This window comes from Danio rerio, chromosome 19, assembly GCF_049306965.1.
Source record: "Danio rerio strain Tuebingen ecotype United States chromosome 19, GRCz12tu, whole genome shotgun sequence".
In the NCBI taxonomy this organism is placed as follows: domain Eukaryota; kingdom Metazoa; phylum Chordata; class Actinopteri; order Cypriniformes; family Danionidae; genus Danio; species Danio rerio.
In genome coordinates this window covers 12,077,501-12,097,582 of record NC_133194.1, presented here as the reverse complement: position 1 = coordinate 12,097,582, position 20,082 = coordinate 12,077,501, and the positions used below count along the sequence as shown (strand labels likewise).

Sequence of the window (20,082 nt, the reverse complement as noted above, 5' to 3'; positions counted from 1 at the left end):
GATGACGTGCACTCTGAATATTCTTATCACACCGGTGTGATTCTATGCTTCAGGGACCAGCCAAGCTGGTGTGATCGTATGCGTAATGGGGTTGGCTATAGATAAGTAATAATATATTAAGCATTTTTTTTAAAATATTAAATGAAAAGTTTTTAATAAAAGGACAAAACAGAAACATAAATGGATCAATTTTTCTGTTGGTATAGTATTGTTATATCAAAATCCCATTTCAGTTGTGCCTTTTAAAGAGTTTGTCACTCCTGAACACTATGCTTACTATAGTTGGCAGCTTGAAAAATACCACTTTTTATGTTTCTTTTTAAATGTAAAATATTAGTAATGTATTTGAAACACCAGTAAGCAGACAGACATAGCATCTAAAGAGGTGAAAACTTGACTTGGTGAGTGTCTTTGGTGTATTTAACACATTCTGGCTTCATCACTTCTTTTGTGCATTGCGTTCATGTTCACAAACTAGTACAACCAGTGCCACAAAATGGCTGGTACCAGGACTTTTATTTATGTAAAAAGTACCGATTTGGTACCAACATAATTTTTTAAGCAGTTCTGACTTTGACGATGCCAAATTATAAATGTAAATATCAAAATAGTTATTTATAAAATATGCACTTGTTGGAATAAGAAAGGATGTCCTGTTGTAGATTTGAACATCCCTGTTTTAAATATGTCCCCTTTAAGCCTTTCATTTGCATACTAAGGATTTAACCCTAAAACTCTTTTGAGTTGGTTGGTTTGAGAGCTGTGGCCTTCATTGATGCAAGTATTAACATTTGTTCTTAACAGCTACACGTGCTTGCCAAATGTGCGACTTTCTTGTCATGAGGTGTTTACACTTGGTGTCTGTTGCAGATAAAGAGTTTCTGGACTGTTCTGTGGCTGACTGTGACTTCAAGAAATGCTTCCTCGTCTTCTCTGACTGTCCATATTTGTTGCTTTTTTTTCTTCTTTGTACACTTCCTGTTTTGTGTGTTTTTCCGTGTACTCATGTCTGTAGTGCCAGTTTCTTTATTCTGTTTCTGCTTCTGTTCTTTAGATATTCATTATCTGCCCCAACATCTTCCTCTTATCAGGATCTGTTGTTCTTATGTCCCTGCTTTTGCTCTTCTGTGACCTTTTGCTGTATTTTTCATGCCTTGCGTCCATGTTTATTGAAGGGAGGAGAAAAAACGGCTCTGCTCTCTTTTGAATGTCTGCTTGTCTCTCTTTATTGCAATGGACTGGTGTTGGGCAACCAAGCATTTACCCATCTTCAATTGCACATGTATTATATCTCATGGTTGAAAGATAAAAGGCTTGAATAAATTCTCCGTCACTAATTGTGATTAATCATGAGTTTGAGCTATGGTTAAGATTATTTCTGGTCCATAAGGTTACAGGCTTGAAGGTCTCAAATTAACCCCTAACTCTCGTTCCCAGTTTCAGAACACAGATGTGATACTGACATGTTCACCAGAAATTATTGCCAATTTTCAACCATTTTGTGCATATATTTAATCTGGGTCATATTTTAAAGGGCACCTATGGTGAAAAATCTACTTTTTAAGCTGTTTGGACAGAAATATGTGTAGGTATAGTGTATAGGCGGTCATATTGGGGTGATCTAAACACACAGAGTTCTTTTTTTCAATTTAACAACATAAAAACGGCGGACCAATTGGAGTGGTATTCAGACCGACCACAACTTGACATAGGAGTGCGGTCCCCCCGCCCACCAAATTGATTGACAGCTGCGTAACATGTCCCGGTAGTCACTTGTATAATCATATAAACAAGATAGGATGTGCGCGACCGGGAACAAAAGGTCTGTTCAGTTTGCTAGGATCATCAATCGTCATCAAATGTGATCAAGAGTAAGTTTCACAAGTTTAAAATGTTTTAAAACAGTGCATGTGAGTGATGAATTACATCGATTTACTTCAGATTCACTTTATCAGCACAGCAGCGTCAGAACAATTATGACAATGCTTCAATCTCGGTTTGTGGACGTTAAATCCGATTTATTTTGTACAGTAACTTAACAGATATACATACAGCAGTGGAGATTAGCCTGTATCCTGTCACATCTTCGTGCAAAAAGATTGCAAAGCTAAACGCGCTGTCTGCATGTATGTGCGTATCGTGTCCGTGCTGGGTATGCGTGTTTGTGTGTGCGCGTGAACTTTGTAACGACATTGTGTGGGACTCATCGTTTTAACTTAACACAGCAAGTGTATCAAATACTCGTTGGTAAAGTTCTTACTTTAGTATTTCTCACAAACGCTACGCGAGATCTGCTTCCTTTATGTCTGTTTGTTTGTCTGACGCAGCCGAGGGAGGAGATTAAGGCACGCAGAAAAGCACGTAAAAACGGTGGGCAGGGAGAACCAGCCTTAAAGGCACAGTAAAGCAAAACTGCCACCCAGTGCAAAAATATATATAAAAAAAACGGAATCTTATAAAAGGTATAATGAAAAAATCTGATGGGTGTTTTAAGCTGAAACTTTACTGACACATTCTGGAGACACAAATGATTCATAATAAATCTGAAAAAAGGGGTAACCTAGGTGCCCTTTGAAGTAGACACTTATTAGATTCTACTAAAAAAGTTCATAAATCCAAAGTTATGTGCCTTTTAGTTTGATAAGTAATGCAGATTAGTTAATAAAGAATTATGTAAGGTAAAATATAGATATTTTTCCTGTTATTTATATATGTACGAATGTTTCGATTTGGGCAGAAATTAAAAGCCTATTATTTGAACCAAGTACATTAGTAAAGTAAAATGAGTAAGTTTTATGTTTATATATTAAAAAATAAATTAGCTTTCAGTAAGATTTAGTTTAGTCACAGAACCAAACATCACCATCAGATGCCATCCAGTTTCCTTTGGTGACCACATAAGGGCTGTGTCTGTATTGTTCTGATTATCATTATATTTTTCTTTGTATGGTTTGAGCAATAAGAACCATACTTTTTTATTATTATTATTTGATCGTATTTGTCATGCAGTCATCACCTTCTAAATTATTATGGCTAGATTGGTGGTATTTGATTTTGAATTTAGCTTCTGGAAAAAAATAGGGGAAAAAATGCATCGAGATAACAGGATGTGTGTTGTAGTAACAAGAAATGTCTCAATAATGATTATTATACTAATAATAATAATAATAAAGTCTCTTACACAAATTGAGACTTTTCTATTTTTCTTAATATTTAATACATGTTCAGACATTTTCTAAAAATAAAGAAAATGTTATCCAACTATCCGATTCAAAATATTCAGAACATATAGAAAAGCTCCTTTCACAATAAATGACGTTTAACAGTATCACAAAAAGTGAAAACTGGCTTCGGTGTATTTAACACATTTTGACTTCAACACTTCTCGATGTATATTGCAATGACATTCACAAACGGGCACAACCAGTGGCACAAAATGGCTGGTACCAGTTTTTTTTTTATATTTTTTTATTTTTTTATTTATTTATCCATCAAACAATTTTTAGTGGTGATTGCTGTAGCAGACTAATGCTTTTTAACTCTGAGTATCTCTGTTGGTCAATTGTAACTGTTGCTATAAAAATCATGAGATGGTCATGAAATATGAAAATTAGAAATCAAGCTTTCAAGTGATATAGAGTTTGTCATGATTGCTTGTAAAAATGCAAGTGCGAACGATCCCACAGTTTGTAGGGTGACTGTAAATGGCTTTTAATCCATTTACCCTTCTTATGTAACAAAACAATGGTAAAATATGTATTCAGAAAAGGACCTTTTGAATTATATTTATTTATATATATATTTATTTATATATATATATATATATATATATATATATATATATATATATATATATATATATATATATATATATATATATATATATATATATATATATATATATATTTCATGATTTGACTAATTTACTATGTTGCAATTAAATACTAAACATAAGCACACCACTGGCAAGACGGTAAGAGTTGAGGGGTTAATGGGGGGAAAAAAGGCCTAAATCAGATTTTTGACTTTGCATTAGGGCTGCACACTGTTAAAAAAATCTAACATTGCTTTATTTTTTTTAATTCTGTGATTTATATAATGCAATATGAACATCATTTCACTAGATGTGTTGAATAACAATAATTTTAGATTGATTGGGATAATTCTGTAGGGGACTGCATATGCATAAAATATAAGAAACAATCTACAGGCACAGATACATTTAATAAATAGAATATGAATTAAATAAACAGTGTTTTATTGGTTTCAGGAGTCAAACTGTATTCTAGTAGAAAGTAATTAAATAATCCAATGTAAAATAATACTGCACAATCTTCGTTTTCTAAACTATTCAATAAAATAATAGTTAAGTTACAAACGGCACAATTTCTTAAGCCTGGATGGTTTCAAACCCCTCACAACATTCACAGGCCTCAAAAAACGCTTACTAAATGATAATCCAGACTCAACATTGCATACACTCGCGACAACTATTGGTAATGATCATATTGCCATAACGAAGCTGAAACGATATAATGTGCAGCCATATTTTGTAGTTTTTTTCGCCATCATTTTAAAGCGAAGAGGATGAACAAGCTAGTCCATTTTAGTTATGATGAATGAATCTTAAATGCAGCTCAGAAAAAAGGAGTCATTTCGTGGAGCAATTTGTTTAGTCATGCAATGCTCTGTACTGGAGTTAGTTTTCCTGTTTTTTAGTTTTTCAAGTCGTCCATTCATCACGAGACAGCCCCATATTAAGCTCAATGTTGGTGTTAGTTGTAGATGTGTTTTGGAAGCAACTCGAAACATTTTTATTCTATGTTGGCAAATTGAACAAAATGACTTGGAGTCTCGTTCAATGAGATGGCCGAATCGAAGATCAGAGTTGGTAACTTCCCCTAACTAGATCATTTAAACCTATCTAACTTTTTTTTTTTTTGCATTTTATTGCTGTTTGGTTTATAATTTTATTAATGAATAAAATAAAAAAACTGTCTCTCCGCTGAAAGATTGATGAAATGCGCTTTAAAATGTTTTATAAGAGATCAAAATAAATCCATTTTAACTTCAAGTCTTCTAAATATAAGCAGTTACTTGATTTGTTGAGATTTAATTTAGGAATTCTCATATAAATGTAGATCATTGAACTTGGACAGAAGCTCAGACATTGCTGCTTGATGCATAAGAGCTTCTGCCTTGACACAAAGAATGAACCTGTATTTTTGTGCGTGCATCAAACAAGCATGCTTGAGCTTTCTGTAGCAACATTTGAGTGCTGAATGCTTTTGTGAATTAATGTCTGCATCAAGTCTGCAACCCGTAAAAAACATTCCAGGCTGTCAAGCTCTACCCTTAACCTACCCTTTTATATTATTATTATTATTATTATTGTCTAGAGTTATGAGTCAGATATTTAGTCTCAGATATTGAGTCTCAGCTATTTAAAAAAATCATATACATAATTTACACAAGGTCATATGTCCTACTATAGAGAGTCTTACTTTTATGCCTTACTTGAATCCATTGGAAAATAAGTCAGATATTTGCACTTGGTGTTATTTATGTGAATAACAGAACTATCAGAAATTCCCATTCCTTTCAGTGGCTGCCCCAATTATTTTTTAATCAAAGTTTATCACAACAGTTTTGCCTGGATCAGGGATTTATTATGGATTAAAAATGGTAGGGGGCCAGACAGCTGCCTCTTCTTTAGGCTAAAAACATTGATTCTTGCTTTGCATACAAAACATCGATCCTTTCTGCTTATTCAGTTCAGTTTGTCTTTTCTACAGCCCAACACTTCCCATTTTAAAATGTCTGAGCAGCTGTATTCTTGCCAGTGTATAAATCAATTAAGCAACTGAACAGCGGTTTTGTTTTTGAAGGATGAATACATGTTCGAGTTCTTTCTAAAGCTAAATACTGACCAGTGGTCCTGTTGAAAGTTAGTTGTGGAAGAACAAGTATTTGTGTTTTTGTAAAGGTTTAATGCATGGCTGCATGCCATTGAGTGAAATGAAAAGGCCCTCATTCAGCTGCAAGTTCTCCGAAAATTAGTTTATCGTGAAGTTATTTTTACCCCAGTGCTGCGGCAAAAGCAGAGCATTGACATGGTACCGTTGCGCAATGCTAACACTGCAGGATAAACCCCGGCATACTTCAGATGAATGTTATCTACAGAATCTTCCAGCATAAATCTGAGCACTTTCACAAGTCCTTCTTAATAAACCGAAACTGGCAGGCAGATTTAATGATTTAGAGAATTTGCAGAGATAGTTTAACATGCTATCAGAATGTCATCATTACTATATGGTTTCAAAATGGTCAATAATTAAAGCTTTTTAAGAAATAGTTTTAAGTAGTTTCTTTTAATCAGTCATTTTAATTAGTAATATTTCACAATATTACGGCATTTGCGGTCAAATGATGAGATGTCTGCAGTTATTTTAAACTGTTTACCATCAGATCTGAAGCATTATCAAGTTTCCTAATGTAATGCTGTACAATTCAGTATCACAGTTTGATTTTTTTTTTCTTTCTCTCTCTCTCTCTCTGTATTCAGTCATTTTAATTGGTTATAATTTACAATATTATTGTATTTGCTGTTGCAATGATGAACTTTTAAGACATCTCATAAAAACAAAACAAAAACATGGTAGTTATTTCAAACTTTTTAGCATCAAGATCTAAAGTATTATTAGGTTTCCTGATCTTATCCTGTACAATTCAGTATTACCGTTTGATTTTAGGTTGATTTAGATATTTGGAAGTCTCTTCAGTCATTTTAATTGGAAAGAATTCACAATATTACTGCATTTGCTGTCGCATGATGAATTTTGAGACTTCTCACAAAATCAACTAAACAATTGTAGTTATTTAAAACTTGACATCAGATCTGAAGCATTATCGAGTGTCCTGATGTTGTCCTGTACAATTCAGTATTACAGTTTGATTTTTTTTTTTTAACGTATTATTTGGCCATTTTAATTGATAATTGACCATTTTAATGTATTTGCTGTCGCATGATTTCTCACAAAAACAACAAAACAATCGTAGTTATTTTAAACTTTTGAACATCAGATTTAAAGCATTATTTAGTTTCCTGTATAATGATGCTATCCGGCAGTATTACGTTTGAAGCGTTTAGTTTGAAGTCTCTTATTTAGGCAGTTTAGTTGGTAATAATTCACAATATTACTGCATTTGCTGTCACATGATGAACGTTGAGACTTCTCACAAAAACAAAACAAACAAAAAATTTTTAGTTATTTTAAACTTTTTAACATCAAGATCTGAAGCATCAGTATTACAGTTTGATTTGTATATTTGGAAGTCTCTTCAGTCAGTTTAATTGGTAAAACATTACATTGTTACTGTCGCATGATGAACTTTTGAGACCTTTCACGGCAAAAAATAATAATAATAATAAATTTCAAATATTTAGATCTGTAGCATTTTCGAGTTCCCTGATGTTGTCCTGTACAGTTCAGCATTGCAGTTTGTTTTACACAAGTTTTAAGTTTACATTTAAAAAAAAAATAGTTTGGAAGTCTCATTCAGTCATTATATTTGGTAATATTTCACAAAATAGTACTTTATTTGCTGTTGCATGATGAACTTTGAGACTTCTCACAAAAACAAAACAAATCAAACTTTTTAAACTACAGATCTGACGCATTATTGAGTTTCCTGATGTTATCTTGTACAATTCAGTATTACAGTCTGATTTTTAGAGTTTGATTTTGATCTTTGGAAGTCTCTTCTGTCATTTTAATTGGTGGTATATCTAGGCCTGCCTCTATCTACTTTTTCTGTTGTGCAATATATTGCTTCAAATAAACAATGTTATCATTTTAAAACCCTTTCATGTCACTCATCATTATATAATGCCAGAATGACTATATAATATCATCACAATGCAGGTACACTCTTCCAAACAACACGTCATATTTTATTCTTATGACATTTTAACTATTGAATAATTAGGTGGAATCAGAATGTGAAAACGTATTTCCCAAACAATTAAATAATAATAAATGTTGTCAAAGTTCAAGGTAAAAAGGAACAGGCTGACATCTGCTACCAGATCTATTTTCAGTTGTCAGACTCCCACATGAAGATATACTATAGTAATTTATAGTAAATACTACAGTATGTTTTTAACCTACCGACACTGACACCTCTAATAGATATAGAGATGTGCAATCAGCTAAAATGTTGCTAGAATTGACTTTTATGTATGGGTGATATACATTTCATCACCAAAAATGATTGAGGTCATGTCCATGTGTTGTGCAATACATTGACTTGTTGATTATTGTGACAGGCCTAAGTATATCCCAGTATTACTGTATTTAATATTTGCTGTCACATGAACTTTTGAGACTTCTCTCAAGAACAAAACCAAGACAACGATTGTCATTTTTTCAAACTTTTAACATCAGATCAGATTGAGTTTTCTGTAGAATGATGTTATCCTGTACAATTCAGTTTTACAGTTATGTTTTAGAGTTGAATTTTCTCTCTCTCATTGCAGAGAAACTGAGAGATGCTAAAGAGGAGAACATCAAGATCCATGCTACTTTGGACCAGACCCTGAGCGAGCTCAATAGTTTCTAAAGAAGACCTGGAGCAGAAAAAAGGCCTTTTCTTCCCTTCTTGACTCCCTCATCTCATTTTGGTTTCTTTGTCTCTGCACATCTGATTCTCCCCCTTTTTTTTCTTCTCTTCTTCTGCTGGAGGATAAGCTCACCAAGCCAACCAGCAAAAATGTGGTGCCTCTCAATTTTTCCAAACTACTATTCCAAGTGATTTGAGAAATGATCTACTACGATACTCCTCAAGAGTCAAATGTTGACCTCGGGGAGCCTTTTTTGGTATTGCTCCATGATCAGAGCTTTACGAGCTAGTGTTTTTTCTGCATATCAGCCCAAACTCTCAATGATAATTTTACTGGAGGCTGATTTTTGTAAAATTTTGTGCCATAAAAGCCTTGTTGGCTTGTCTCTTGCTTGGCTTTAGATCATTCTCAAGCCATTTTTTTCCTGCTGTTGCTCTGACACAGGTTGTTTTTGCTGGTCTTGTTGGTGCCTGATCCACTGCTATCCTTTTCACACCTCTTTTTTTTTTTTCTTCATCCTGCACAAGTTTCTGCTGCCTGTTAGTCGGCATCACCGGTTTTGGGACCAAAACCACATCATGTGGTCTGTAACAGTATGCACAACCATGCCGTGAGGACCAAATTTGTTTTATTATTGTTATTATTATTAAAAGCCTTTGCTTCCATTCGGAGTTTGTTTTTTTGAGTAATATATGTATTCATTGTTTGGGTCGAATCCCCTTGCTTTTTTAACACAAATGTTTTGCAAACCACTATTTGAAATGGTGCACTGTTATGGGCTTATGGTGAGCAGATGAGGCCAAGTCATGGTTTCTTCATTATAATTTTCTTTTCATTTGCTTTAAAGAGCCATATTCTACCCAGGGAAGAAAGGTTGAAGTTGTTTTGTTTTTTTACCGTGAGTTCAAAGCAGTGGCACTGCCAGATTTAAAAGGTTCAAAAGCCGTGCAGATCTAAAATATGTATTATGAACACAGTAATGGGAGCGAATTGTAACACTTAATAGTATACAAATTTAAGAAACAGGGGTGAACACATAGTTTTAACTGGAAAAAGCCCACAATGATGTGTAATCACTTTGTTACTGTCTGTATCTTGTGTAATGATACCTAAATTCTTTTTTTAAATAAAAACCATGATTTTTACTGTCACTGAACCACTGTGTTTTTATGGATTTGATTTTTCATCAGATTTTCATTTTTTTTTTCTTATTTTTGTTTATTTCTAGAAACAAAAACGGACGTTTTTCTTGAACAGTCACTGATATTTATTTGGAAGGATATCCGTTTCAAGATGGACATCAGTACTGTTTTGTTTGTGATAGAAGTCTAATTTCAACCTTTAATTTTAATACATACAGTGATTTAAACTTTAAATAATTTTGAGAATGTTACAATATTGTTAAATAACATGAATGTTATGTACATTGATTCTGTAGATTTATTTCAAATATTCCAAAGAGGTGTCAATAAAAAAGCAAAACAATTACCCAAAGATAAATATTTACTCCTCCATTGCTTCTAAACTAATGAATTTTTTACTTCTGTTGAACACAAAACAAGATATTCTGAAGCATGTTGTAAAAAAGCAGCCATTGAAATCTATGGTGGGAACAAAATTACCATGGTAGTTATTGGCTAATTTTATCTTGTCGTTCTTTAAAATATCTATATGTGTTCAGCAAAACGATGAAACTGGTTTTAAACAGGTGGAGTAAATGATAGCAAAATAAAATTTTTTGGGTGAACTTTTCCTTTAACACAATGAAGCTGCACAATTAGAGCATTAGATCAGCATTATATTTTCTAATAACATCATGTGACCCTGAAAACCAGTGTTGGGGGGGAATTCATTGTATGTAATGGAAGTTAAGTAATCGGATTACTTTTTCCAAGTAACTAGCAATGCATCAGATTACTTTTTAATTTCTCTGAAAATATAGAAGTAGAGTAAATTCCAGTTATTTTGTTTTATTATTTATTGACTGACACTGACGGCATGTTGATCTTGCAGTAGATCTGTTTTAAGCCCTGGTCAGATCACACGATTTTATTGTCACCTATGTCAGATTATGCGACTTTGTCTTGATAATCTTGTCGTGGGCAACAAATGTGCCAGACTACACGTTCCTTCACGATCAGTCATCCCATGATGTCTATGACGAGTGTTATTTCCCAAAGCATTCACAAGTGTTGTTATAACAATATATCTCATTATTATTGTTGTTTTTTGTTATGTCAGTCTCAATAAACATTGATGCTTGCTGACAAATAGGCTACATTATTTAAGGGCATTCGTTATGACATTTTAAGAAAGCACATGCAACTACAAAAAAACGCCAGCAAATAAAGAAACCGTCTTCATCAATTTGACGTGTTGCAAATTGGTCACAACACAAACAACTGAAGAAACGTGCTGCAAATTGGTCGCAACACTGGCAAGTATACACTAATACAATGGAAATGTTTCTAATGTGTTAAATAAAATTGCTTAAAACACCTAAATGTTTTAGAAAAGGTAGTTTAAGTTTGCATAACCATGATTGATCTTATCCACCCGAGACCCAGCTATAAGTAAAAAGCAGCCTTTTTGATTACCTGACCCACAGATTAATGTCAGCGCCCGCTGAGATAACTCAGAAATTCAACCACGTGACAGAACTTGTCGTAAAGAAAAAATTTAACATGCTAGATTTTCATTGTATTGGTTGTCGTGAACTATGCCACATTACACAAGAAGAAATGATTGGACCTATGATTTGCGACGCCCATTTGTCGTTTAAGACTCCACACGACACCTTACTTCAAGGAAATCAAGACAAAATCGTGTGATTTTTACCGGGGCTTTAAAAGCACAAAAAACAATTTGGTATTCCTTTAGATTAATAAAAGCTTAAATGTTTATATATCTCATTCTTAATACAATCTAGAAATGTAGCACAGCTGAAAGGTTTATGAGGCTTAAAAATGCTTACGTCTTCCAAAAACAGACATTATTTTCTTTTAAAATAATAAAAACTAACAGCAAGCTCAGTCAAGATGGAAAAAGTAACACAAATGTACGTAATGTAACATTTCTTTTAGAAGTATTTTCCCCCAACACTGCTGAATAGTAGAAACATGCTGTCATCACAACAATACATTTTAATCAATACGTGAAATTGAATAAATTTGACTGTTTTCACCACTGATCTACATAGAAAACTATTCTCATTATCATTCTATAAACATCAGTGGTTGTTATTATTACTGATATTTTAACCAATATGTACGTTTATTGTCAAACATGGTGCAGTTATACAGTATATTTAAACTACTAGTGTTTTCCGTGAGTGAATATACTACGGCGTTCTAGAACAGCGGGTCGTTCTCGTATTTCCACAGCCGCCCTTCTCCTGCTCGAAAGCGGTTTTTCCCTCCGAACAGACAAGGAAGTTTATGGTTGGCCTTCATCACCACAGCAACCGTGCAGGAATCTGGTTTTCTAACAGCTTCACACCAGGGAGGGTAATCGACTGGCTGCTTTCCACTAGAGGACAGTAAAGACCAATGAGCTTCAATATCAGCAGCCTGTTGAGGCCTCTAGTATGACACTTACTGTTCACAGCAGCCCACTCCAAACGGCTCGAAACACACACACTGGAAACATTCATCATTCATCCAGGCCTCCCCGATGTCGAAGACACGGCCGTTGTGTTCACAGCTGGCTGTGGGGAAATGGTGAGCATTACAACTTTGGAAGACATCATTTGACCTACTTTCACACTAGCTGTTTGGTATTAAAGTACACACGAAATCAACCTAGCCATCTTGACTTGGTTAGCTCACATTGCTAGTTTTGTGGTGAACAGTTCATCTGTACATGTCATTTGAAAAAAAAAAATGTTTGCCCATCTTTACTTTGAAATCTGACAATGCACTTCCCTTCTGACTGAGGTATCAGGTGGGCGTGGTTAACATACTTAACCAAGCACATTTCCCGATCTTTCTGAATGAACTAATGCCCGCTTTACTACATCCAATCAGCTCGCAGTAGAAAAAAAACAAGCCACGCCCACTGTTTTCTCATGTAAGGGTGTTTTCACACCTGCCTTATTTAGTTCAGTTGAAGCGCACTAGAGCAGGGGTGGCCAACCCTGTTCCTGGAGAGCCACGTTCCTGCAGATTTCAGTTGCAACCCATATCAAACACACCTGCCTGTAATTATCACGTGATGTTCAGGTCCTAATTAATTGGTTCAGGTGTGTTTGATATGGGTAGCAACTAAAATCTGCAGGAACGTGGCTCTCCAGGAACAGGGTTGGCCACCCCTGCACTAGAGTTTGTTTTCCCTCTCAGTGCGGTGCGTTTGGGCAGGTGTGAAAGTAGCAATTGCACTTAAGTAAGCACCAAAAGCAGACCAAAACAGCATACTGAGACTTCCTTGAAGACGTGGTCTTGGTACAATGTTAAACATACCCTGGAAATAATTGTTGACAGCGCTTTACCAACAGTTTTAAACAGAAAGGGAAAAGCTTTCCCCTACTGGATTGTTGGTAATATTTCTGGAAGATGACCATCAGTTTCGTTAAATTAATTCAAGGCTTCTCCTGAAGTGAGCTGCGATGCGCCTTTGCTGTTTGCAATGCATTAAAACATTGTTTTCCAGCTGCAGCTGTGCTTCATTCTCAAAATGTGTACTTTGTCTAAAGTGATGTATACAAACTACATAGTATATACTATGAGCAGGGATACAACCAGTCAGCGCAGTCGTCCCTCCATAGTAAAAAGCAACATTTTGTGTCTGCCGGTTTGTTTTCTTGCGGGAGCTCCATTGGCATTTTCTTGCATGTTAGTTCTGACCAATCCAAAAGTAGCCAAGTTTAGCAAATATGTTCAAAAACATCTGGCCAATGAGTGATGTGGATTTTGTCACATGTCTGCATTTTGGGGTTTTTTAACTGGTTTGGAATCAAAGCAATCAGTGTGGTGTGAAAAAGACCCCAAAATGGCAGAAAAACACTATAATCATGTATCTTCTGTTGCCCTTTTCTGGACCAAATGAACCTAACTACAGATGTGAAAGCACCCTAAAATTTCATTTTTTTTTCCATGCAGTAGAAACTGCGTCACAAAATGAAAAAACCCAACAACATTCAACTTTAATCATTGAAATCTACGCAAAATCTAAAATTATTGTGTTTATTTTTAGTCTTAAAAGAAAAAATTATCTTTTTTTATTTGTAATCTTTAATCAAAATCTGACCATTTGCTTGGCCGAATTTAATTATGCTTAGCCACACCCCTCCAACTATTACAGCAATACAGCAATTCAGTTAATGTGTTACCATCGAAGTTTGTATCCTACCCATGAGTGTTTATGTGCATTTTTAACATTTATGCGCATCTTTGCATTTACATGAAACGTTTTTTATGCAATGAAATTAGCTGGATGGAAACAGCTTATGGCACCTTTCGAAAGTAACTTAAAGCTTCAAATTAAGTTCAAATTAAGTTACATCTCTATGCCAGTAGGTGGCACATGAAACCATTAAAACATTTGTCAGCAATAATATCTGATACCAATATACGGATGATGAATCCACTTATGTGTTGTTATAAAGCTCAGACCTGTAGCCAGGGGGGGTTGGGAGGTTCAAAAGACTTACCCTTCACTGACAAAGGTCTAGAATTTGTCCCATAAATGAGCCCATTTGTCCTATTTTGACTGCTATACCATCATAAATTGTGAAAATAAGCCAAGCTAATCAGCTGATAAGTTTGTCCAATGCAAACAAATATTGTTCATCAGTCTAACATCCGCTGTTCAAGAAAACATCAAATCTGACGTAACTGGTCATCTGTGAAACACCAAAAGCAGCCCATATTACAAATAATTTAAATATCAATATAGCTATTTTTGTTATCCATGAATTTTCAAACGTATTTTTTATAAGAGATGCAAAAATCCTGAAGTTGTACATTATGTATTTATAGTATTATGTTTTAATCTTGTATTATTTAAATGGCCAAATTCTGTTGATATGCTGACCAGTTTGTTATTTACTTTATAAATGACAACAGGCTACAATTTATAATGTTAAGCTTTAACAGATTGCTATTTTTTTCTAATTTAATATGATGGAATAAATTTGTGTTTTTAAAATAAGTGTTTATCCATATTTCTTTATTCTAAATCTTTAGGAAATATTTTTGGTGAATCAAAAAGTGTGATTATGTTGTCCATCCGACAAGCTCATTCAGCTAAAAATAGTGCTTAAAATGCAGCATTTAAATCTCATAATAAAAATAAAATGGCGAATAACTGCAAAAGGTTCACTTTTTGAGAAAAAAGAACCACCCCCTTCAACAGGCTGGCTACCGTTCTAAAGCTTAATATCAGTTGTCAATCCATTTTTTTTTGTTTTTGTTTATGTTATTCACCTTTACTACACATTTATAATTGCAGTTAATTTATACACATTTAACAGCATTATTCAAAAAGTAACACATCCAATTATCAACGTCACAATCTCTGCTTTTGCATGTTTCTATGGAAATGCACATTGTTTGAATGTATTATGATTATTAATATTTAAACAAAACAAATTGTGTATAAACAAACATTACACAAGCATTATTTGAAATATATATTTAAGGCAATTGTTCCATCATTTTGACAGAAATTATTCAAAATTTGTTCAAAATGATGATTGATCCAGTTATAAGGCTCTATTATTGAATTATTCAAATGGTTTTAAATAAAATAAAAATTATGCAGTCGAGTTAATTAGGTATTTATTTACATAGACTGTGTAAATTAACTATTTGCATAATTTGTCTACAGAACCTCTAATACACTAAATGTTTCAGTTGTCTCCCAGCAGAAACTGGACGTCACATAGACGTAAAATTGACGTTTTCTTATTAAATTTTGGTTGTATATGAAAATGGAGTTTACGACAGAACCCCATCGTCAGTTTGAAATCAGACTTCTACATCAAGGTGAATTTTAGTTAATTCATAGCACAACATAAAATGAACCAAACATCAACGACTAATGATGTTAGCTTTTAACATTGTAAAGACTAGGCATGGGACAATAACCGTTTTCAAGGTATACCGCGGTTTGGAAAAGTCAAGGTTTTAAAACCGCCCAAATTTTCTGCTATACCGTTCCTAAGGTATGTATCTTCAGCAGAAAATATATCCAAAGATGCCGTCTTAAATTGTTAAGAAATGTGTGTTTTTACTTGTGTATTTTGCTTGTTTGCTGCTCCAACATATTCCAACATTATGTCATTAAAGTGACGTTGAAATTTAGTTAGGTAACTAATTACACAGCATAAAACCAACCAAAGATAAACGTCTACTGATATTAGACTCTAATGTTGTATGGATGTCAAGATGTCAAAACGATGTTGGATTTTAGTTAATTAATGCCACAGCCTAAGGCCAACCAAATATCAAAGCCACATGACGTTGGTATTAGGTGTCAGCTGACGTCGGTATTAGACAAATTGACGTTAAGTTTTGGTCATCCGACATCGCAACCAAAAAAGAACTAAAGATCAATGTCATATGATGTTGTGTGCTTGTACTTTGATGTTTATTATAGTTTACCTTTGGCATTGAAGTAGCATTCTCCACTGCCGGATACTCCATGACAGAGCTGGAAAATGCTAACCGTGCAAAACACAGCTAGGAAAACGCTCATGTCGCTTGCCTGCATGTCTAGAAGGGGGGAAAGTTGGAAGGTAAAGTTAGCAATTTCACATTTATTCACTGTTGTTTGAATTACAGGATTCAGTTGCTTGCAAAATGTGATAAAATCACTGAAATATTGCCCAGACACTGTAAGAAGTCTACAAAGAGTCATTTTTAGGAAACATTTGTCTTTATAGTTGGCTATATTTATTTGAACTGTCTAACTGAAAGTAGCATTTATTCTAGGGTTGCAATGATATGTTGTTTGAGCATAGATATTGCAATGTGTGTACCCGCAATAGTCACATCGCTGGATTAGATTGTTTATTAAAGATAAAAGGATAAAGACATCATAAAACATTACTTTTAAGATTATTTATACAATTAAGACTATGTTAGTTTACATTTGATTGCTCAATTTATGTATTTGAATACTGTTTGACCCCCTTGAAAACCAAAAAGCACAGTTTATTTCACTTTTATTTTTGCTCTGTCGTATTTTTGTGATTGTAACTTATTGGGTTTTATGCAGATGCACTGCATAGAAAAAGACTTCATCATCCCAGTCAATCTAAATTAACGAAATATTTCCAAATAGAGCTATTCAAATCATCTGGTAAATATTATATTCATATCACAATATACAGTTAAGTCAGAATTAAAGCCCCCTTTTTAAATGTTTTTTCTTTTTAAAAATATTTCCCAAATGATGTTTAACAAAGCAAGGTCATTTTCACAGTATGTCTGATAATATTTTTTCTTCTGGATAAAGTCTTATTCAATTTATTTCGGCTAGGATAAAAGCAGTTTTTAAACTTTAAAAAACATTTTAAGGTCAAAATTATTAGCCCTTTTAAGCTATGTTCTTTTTCGATAGTCTAAGGAACAAACCATCGTTATACGGTAACTCGCCTAATTACCCTAGCCTGCCTATTTAACCTAATTAACCCAGTTAAGCCTTTAAATGTCACTTTAAGCTGTATAGAAGTGTCTTGAAAAATATCAAGTCAAATATTATTTTCCTGTCATCATGGCAAAAGTAAAATAAATCAGTAATTAGAATTGAATTATTAAAACTATTATGTTTAGAAATGTTTTGAAAAAATCTGCTTTCCGTTAAACAGAAATTGGGGAAAAAATAAACAGGGGGGGCTAATAACTCTGACTTCAACCTTATCGCTGCAAACCAACATATCTCTCTTACTTATTCCCTGTATGACTGGTAGCCTATTTATATGTTTCATAGAATTATTAATCCCCATTAATGGTAAAAATATAAAACAGCAACAAAAGATTGTTTGAAATTCCTGTGAATTAATTGATTCTTGATTTTGAATGTTCATCTATCTTTCTGTAACACTTAGTGTCATAATTATGATTTTTTTATACCATAGAGATTTATAGTAGAAGCACTGATAAAAACCATAAAACCAGTCTCAGCCAAACAAAACAGTGTATAAGTAAAAAACATCGTGTTAATCAAAGACGGTGTTTCGTTAAGACAATTTGTAAATTTTCCACCATAAGTATATCAAAATCTAATTTCTGATTAGTAAAATGCATTGTTAAGAGATTTATTTGGTCAACTTGGAAAACAAAGGCAATTTTCACAATATTTATACATATTTTAATCCTTAGATTACTGATTTTTCAAATAGTTGTATTTCAGGGTTGTATTTAACAAATAATACATCAAACATAATAATAATATAAGAATAGAATAATATAGTAATAATATAAAAAAGTTGTATATGAATGTTTCAAATATTGTCCTATCTTAAAAAACACCAATAATATAAAGTTTATTCAGTTTATACAGATGGTCTATAAAACTCAATTTTAAACAAATGGACCCTCATTACTGGTTTTGTGGTCCAGAGTCACAAATAATGCTCTTCATATCATCTTTTGAAAATTGATTAGCAATTTACCATTATATTACTCCATACACTTTCCAATCAGACTCTTACCTTTTAAAATGTTCCCCTTTTCGGTTTCAGTCCTCTGTCTTCTTCTGCTGTTGTGTCTGGTGGATGTGTGTTCATGTGTTCTCCAGGATGTTCAGCATTTATATACCTGCATCTCTTTCCTCTGATTTTCACCTCTGCCCCCTCTGTCATTTCTGTTTATCCTCACTCTATTCTTTCTTTCTGTGCACACAGAATGTTTTACTGCTGATAAGATGAGCGAGCCTAACAGCTTCCATTTATTTCCATGTTAACATGCCAGTTCTTATTATAATATAATATTATTTCATAAGCAAAAATAAATAAATAAATGAAAATCAGTTGAAGGAAAAGTGATTTTCCCTCCTTTGAAATTGTAATTTTTTTCAATTATTTCCCAAGGGATGTTTAACAGCAAGGATATTTTCATATTTCCTATAATATTTCTTGTTTAATCATGTTTATTTGAGATTGGCTGGAATAAAATCAGCTTTACATAAAAAAATATATATAAAAAATTGAGGTCAGTATTATCAGACACTTCATTATTTTTTTCATATAGCTGCAGAACAAATCAGAAGACTTGCCTTATTAAGCTAACTTGCCTAATGGTAAACTAATTAACCAAGTGAAGCCTTTATATTGCACTTTAAGCTGAATAAAGGACTCAAAAAGGACATTTGCTGCCTGTTTAAACTACTTATTTAGAATGTGTAGAAACGACACAATTATTTTTATTTTTGGCGGGGAAGGGGGGCAAGACCACACGGGTTTCCTCCGGGTGCTCTAATTTTCCCCAGTCCAAAGACATGCAGTAAGGGTGACTTTGGGAAGCTAAATTGTCTGTAGTGTATGAGTGGAATAAGTGTGTGTGGATGGGCATTCACTGCTTAAAAAACGTGCTGGATAAGTTGGCGGTTCATTCTGCTGTGGCGACCTCGGATTAATAAAGGGACTAAGGCGAAAAGAAAATGAATGAATAAATATTATATTTTATTATATTTTTTAATATATTTTATTATATTATATTATATTATATTATATTATATTATATTATATTATATTATATTATATTATATTATATTATATTATATTATATTATATTATATTATATTATATTATATTTAGTGGTGGGCCGTTATCAATGTTAACGTTCTGTGTTAACATGAGACTCTTATCAGGCGATAAAAAAAAAATGTTGCCATTAATCTATTCTCAAAGTTGGGTTGGGAGCTGGGTCTGTTCTACGCAAGCGATGATGACTTTCACCTTGATATTTTGGTGCGGATGTATACCTGACCGAATTGCACTATTGGTGGCAAGAACAAGCCTTCGAACCTGTGTGTATTCCTAATGTGAAATTACCACATCAAACGTGACATGCAAACATGGATGCAGTCATGATAGTGAATCTGATTAATGTTAGCTCCACATCTAACTATCAGGCACCTGTAGAGTTTGTGCGTTCGAGTAAAACATATACAAATAAAATGGACCGGGTGCTTTTTAAAATCAATGACGGTGAATGAAAGTCAAACCAGTGAGCCGTCTGACAAGAAAAAGTTCCCTTCTGCATGAAATCAGCAGGATGCCCTTCTGGATCTTTCACTTACTTCAAGGACACTACTGACTACGCTTACATGGACATCTGTACTCTAGTTATTTGCCTAATAGACAATTATATAATTAAGGTGTTTGTGTGAAGTGCTTTCATGTAAGAGTTCCTTGTAATTTTGGGTAGCTTTAATTGCAGTTAGGCAGTTTCATTATCACTCATGAACATTTAAATTCTTCCCTTGTGACTAATTGGGTATTAGAAACAAATAAG

At 33.6% G+C, this 20,082-nt stretch overlaps 2 protein-coding genes across 10 annotated transcripts in view; both read left to right on the top strand.

Annotated features, from left to right (window-relative positions):
• tpm3 (tropomyosin 3) overlaps nucleotides 1–9,779 on the top strand; it is a 42,758-nt gene extending 32,979 nt beyond the window's left edge. For 4 of the 9 annotated variants that reach the window (XR_012394488.1, XM_005159374.3, XM_005159380.5 and 1 more), the window contains one exon: nucleotides 871–1,353. Coding sequence is in view for 8 of the 9 variants with exons in the window: in XM_005159374.3 (XP_005159431.1) it covers nucleotides 871–874 (4 nt within the window). In the remaining variant the exon portion in view is untranslated. Of the gene's footprint in view, nucleotides 1–870; nucleotides 1,354–8,539 lie in introns of those variants that run through there. The other 5 variants (XM_005159376.3, XM_005159375.3, XM_073930616.1 and 2 more) reach the window with 2 other exon arrangements.
• A 6,440-nt stretch (nucleotides 9,780–16,219) lies between these two features.
• pla2g4c (phospholipase A2, group IVC (cytosolic, calcium-independent)) overlaps nucleotides 16,220–20,082 on the top strand; it is a 25,319-nt gene continuing 21,456 nt past the window's right edge. Inside the window, exon 1 of the mRNA XM_021468209.3 lies at nucleotides 16,220–16,358. Within this exon, the coding sequence (XP_021323884.3) occupies nucleotides 16,281–16,358 (78 nt within the window). The 5' untranslated portion in view covers nucleotides 16,220–16,280. The remainder of the gene's footprint in view (nucleotides 16,359–20,082) is intronic.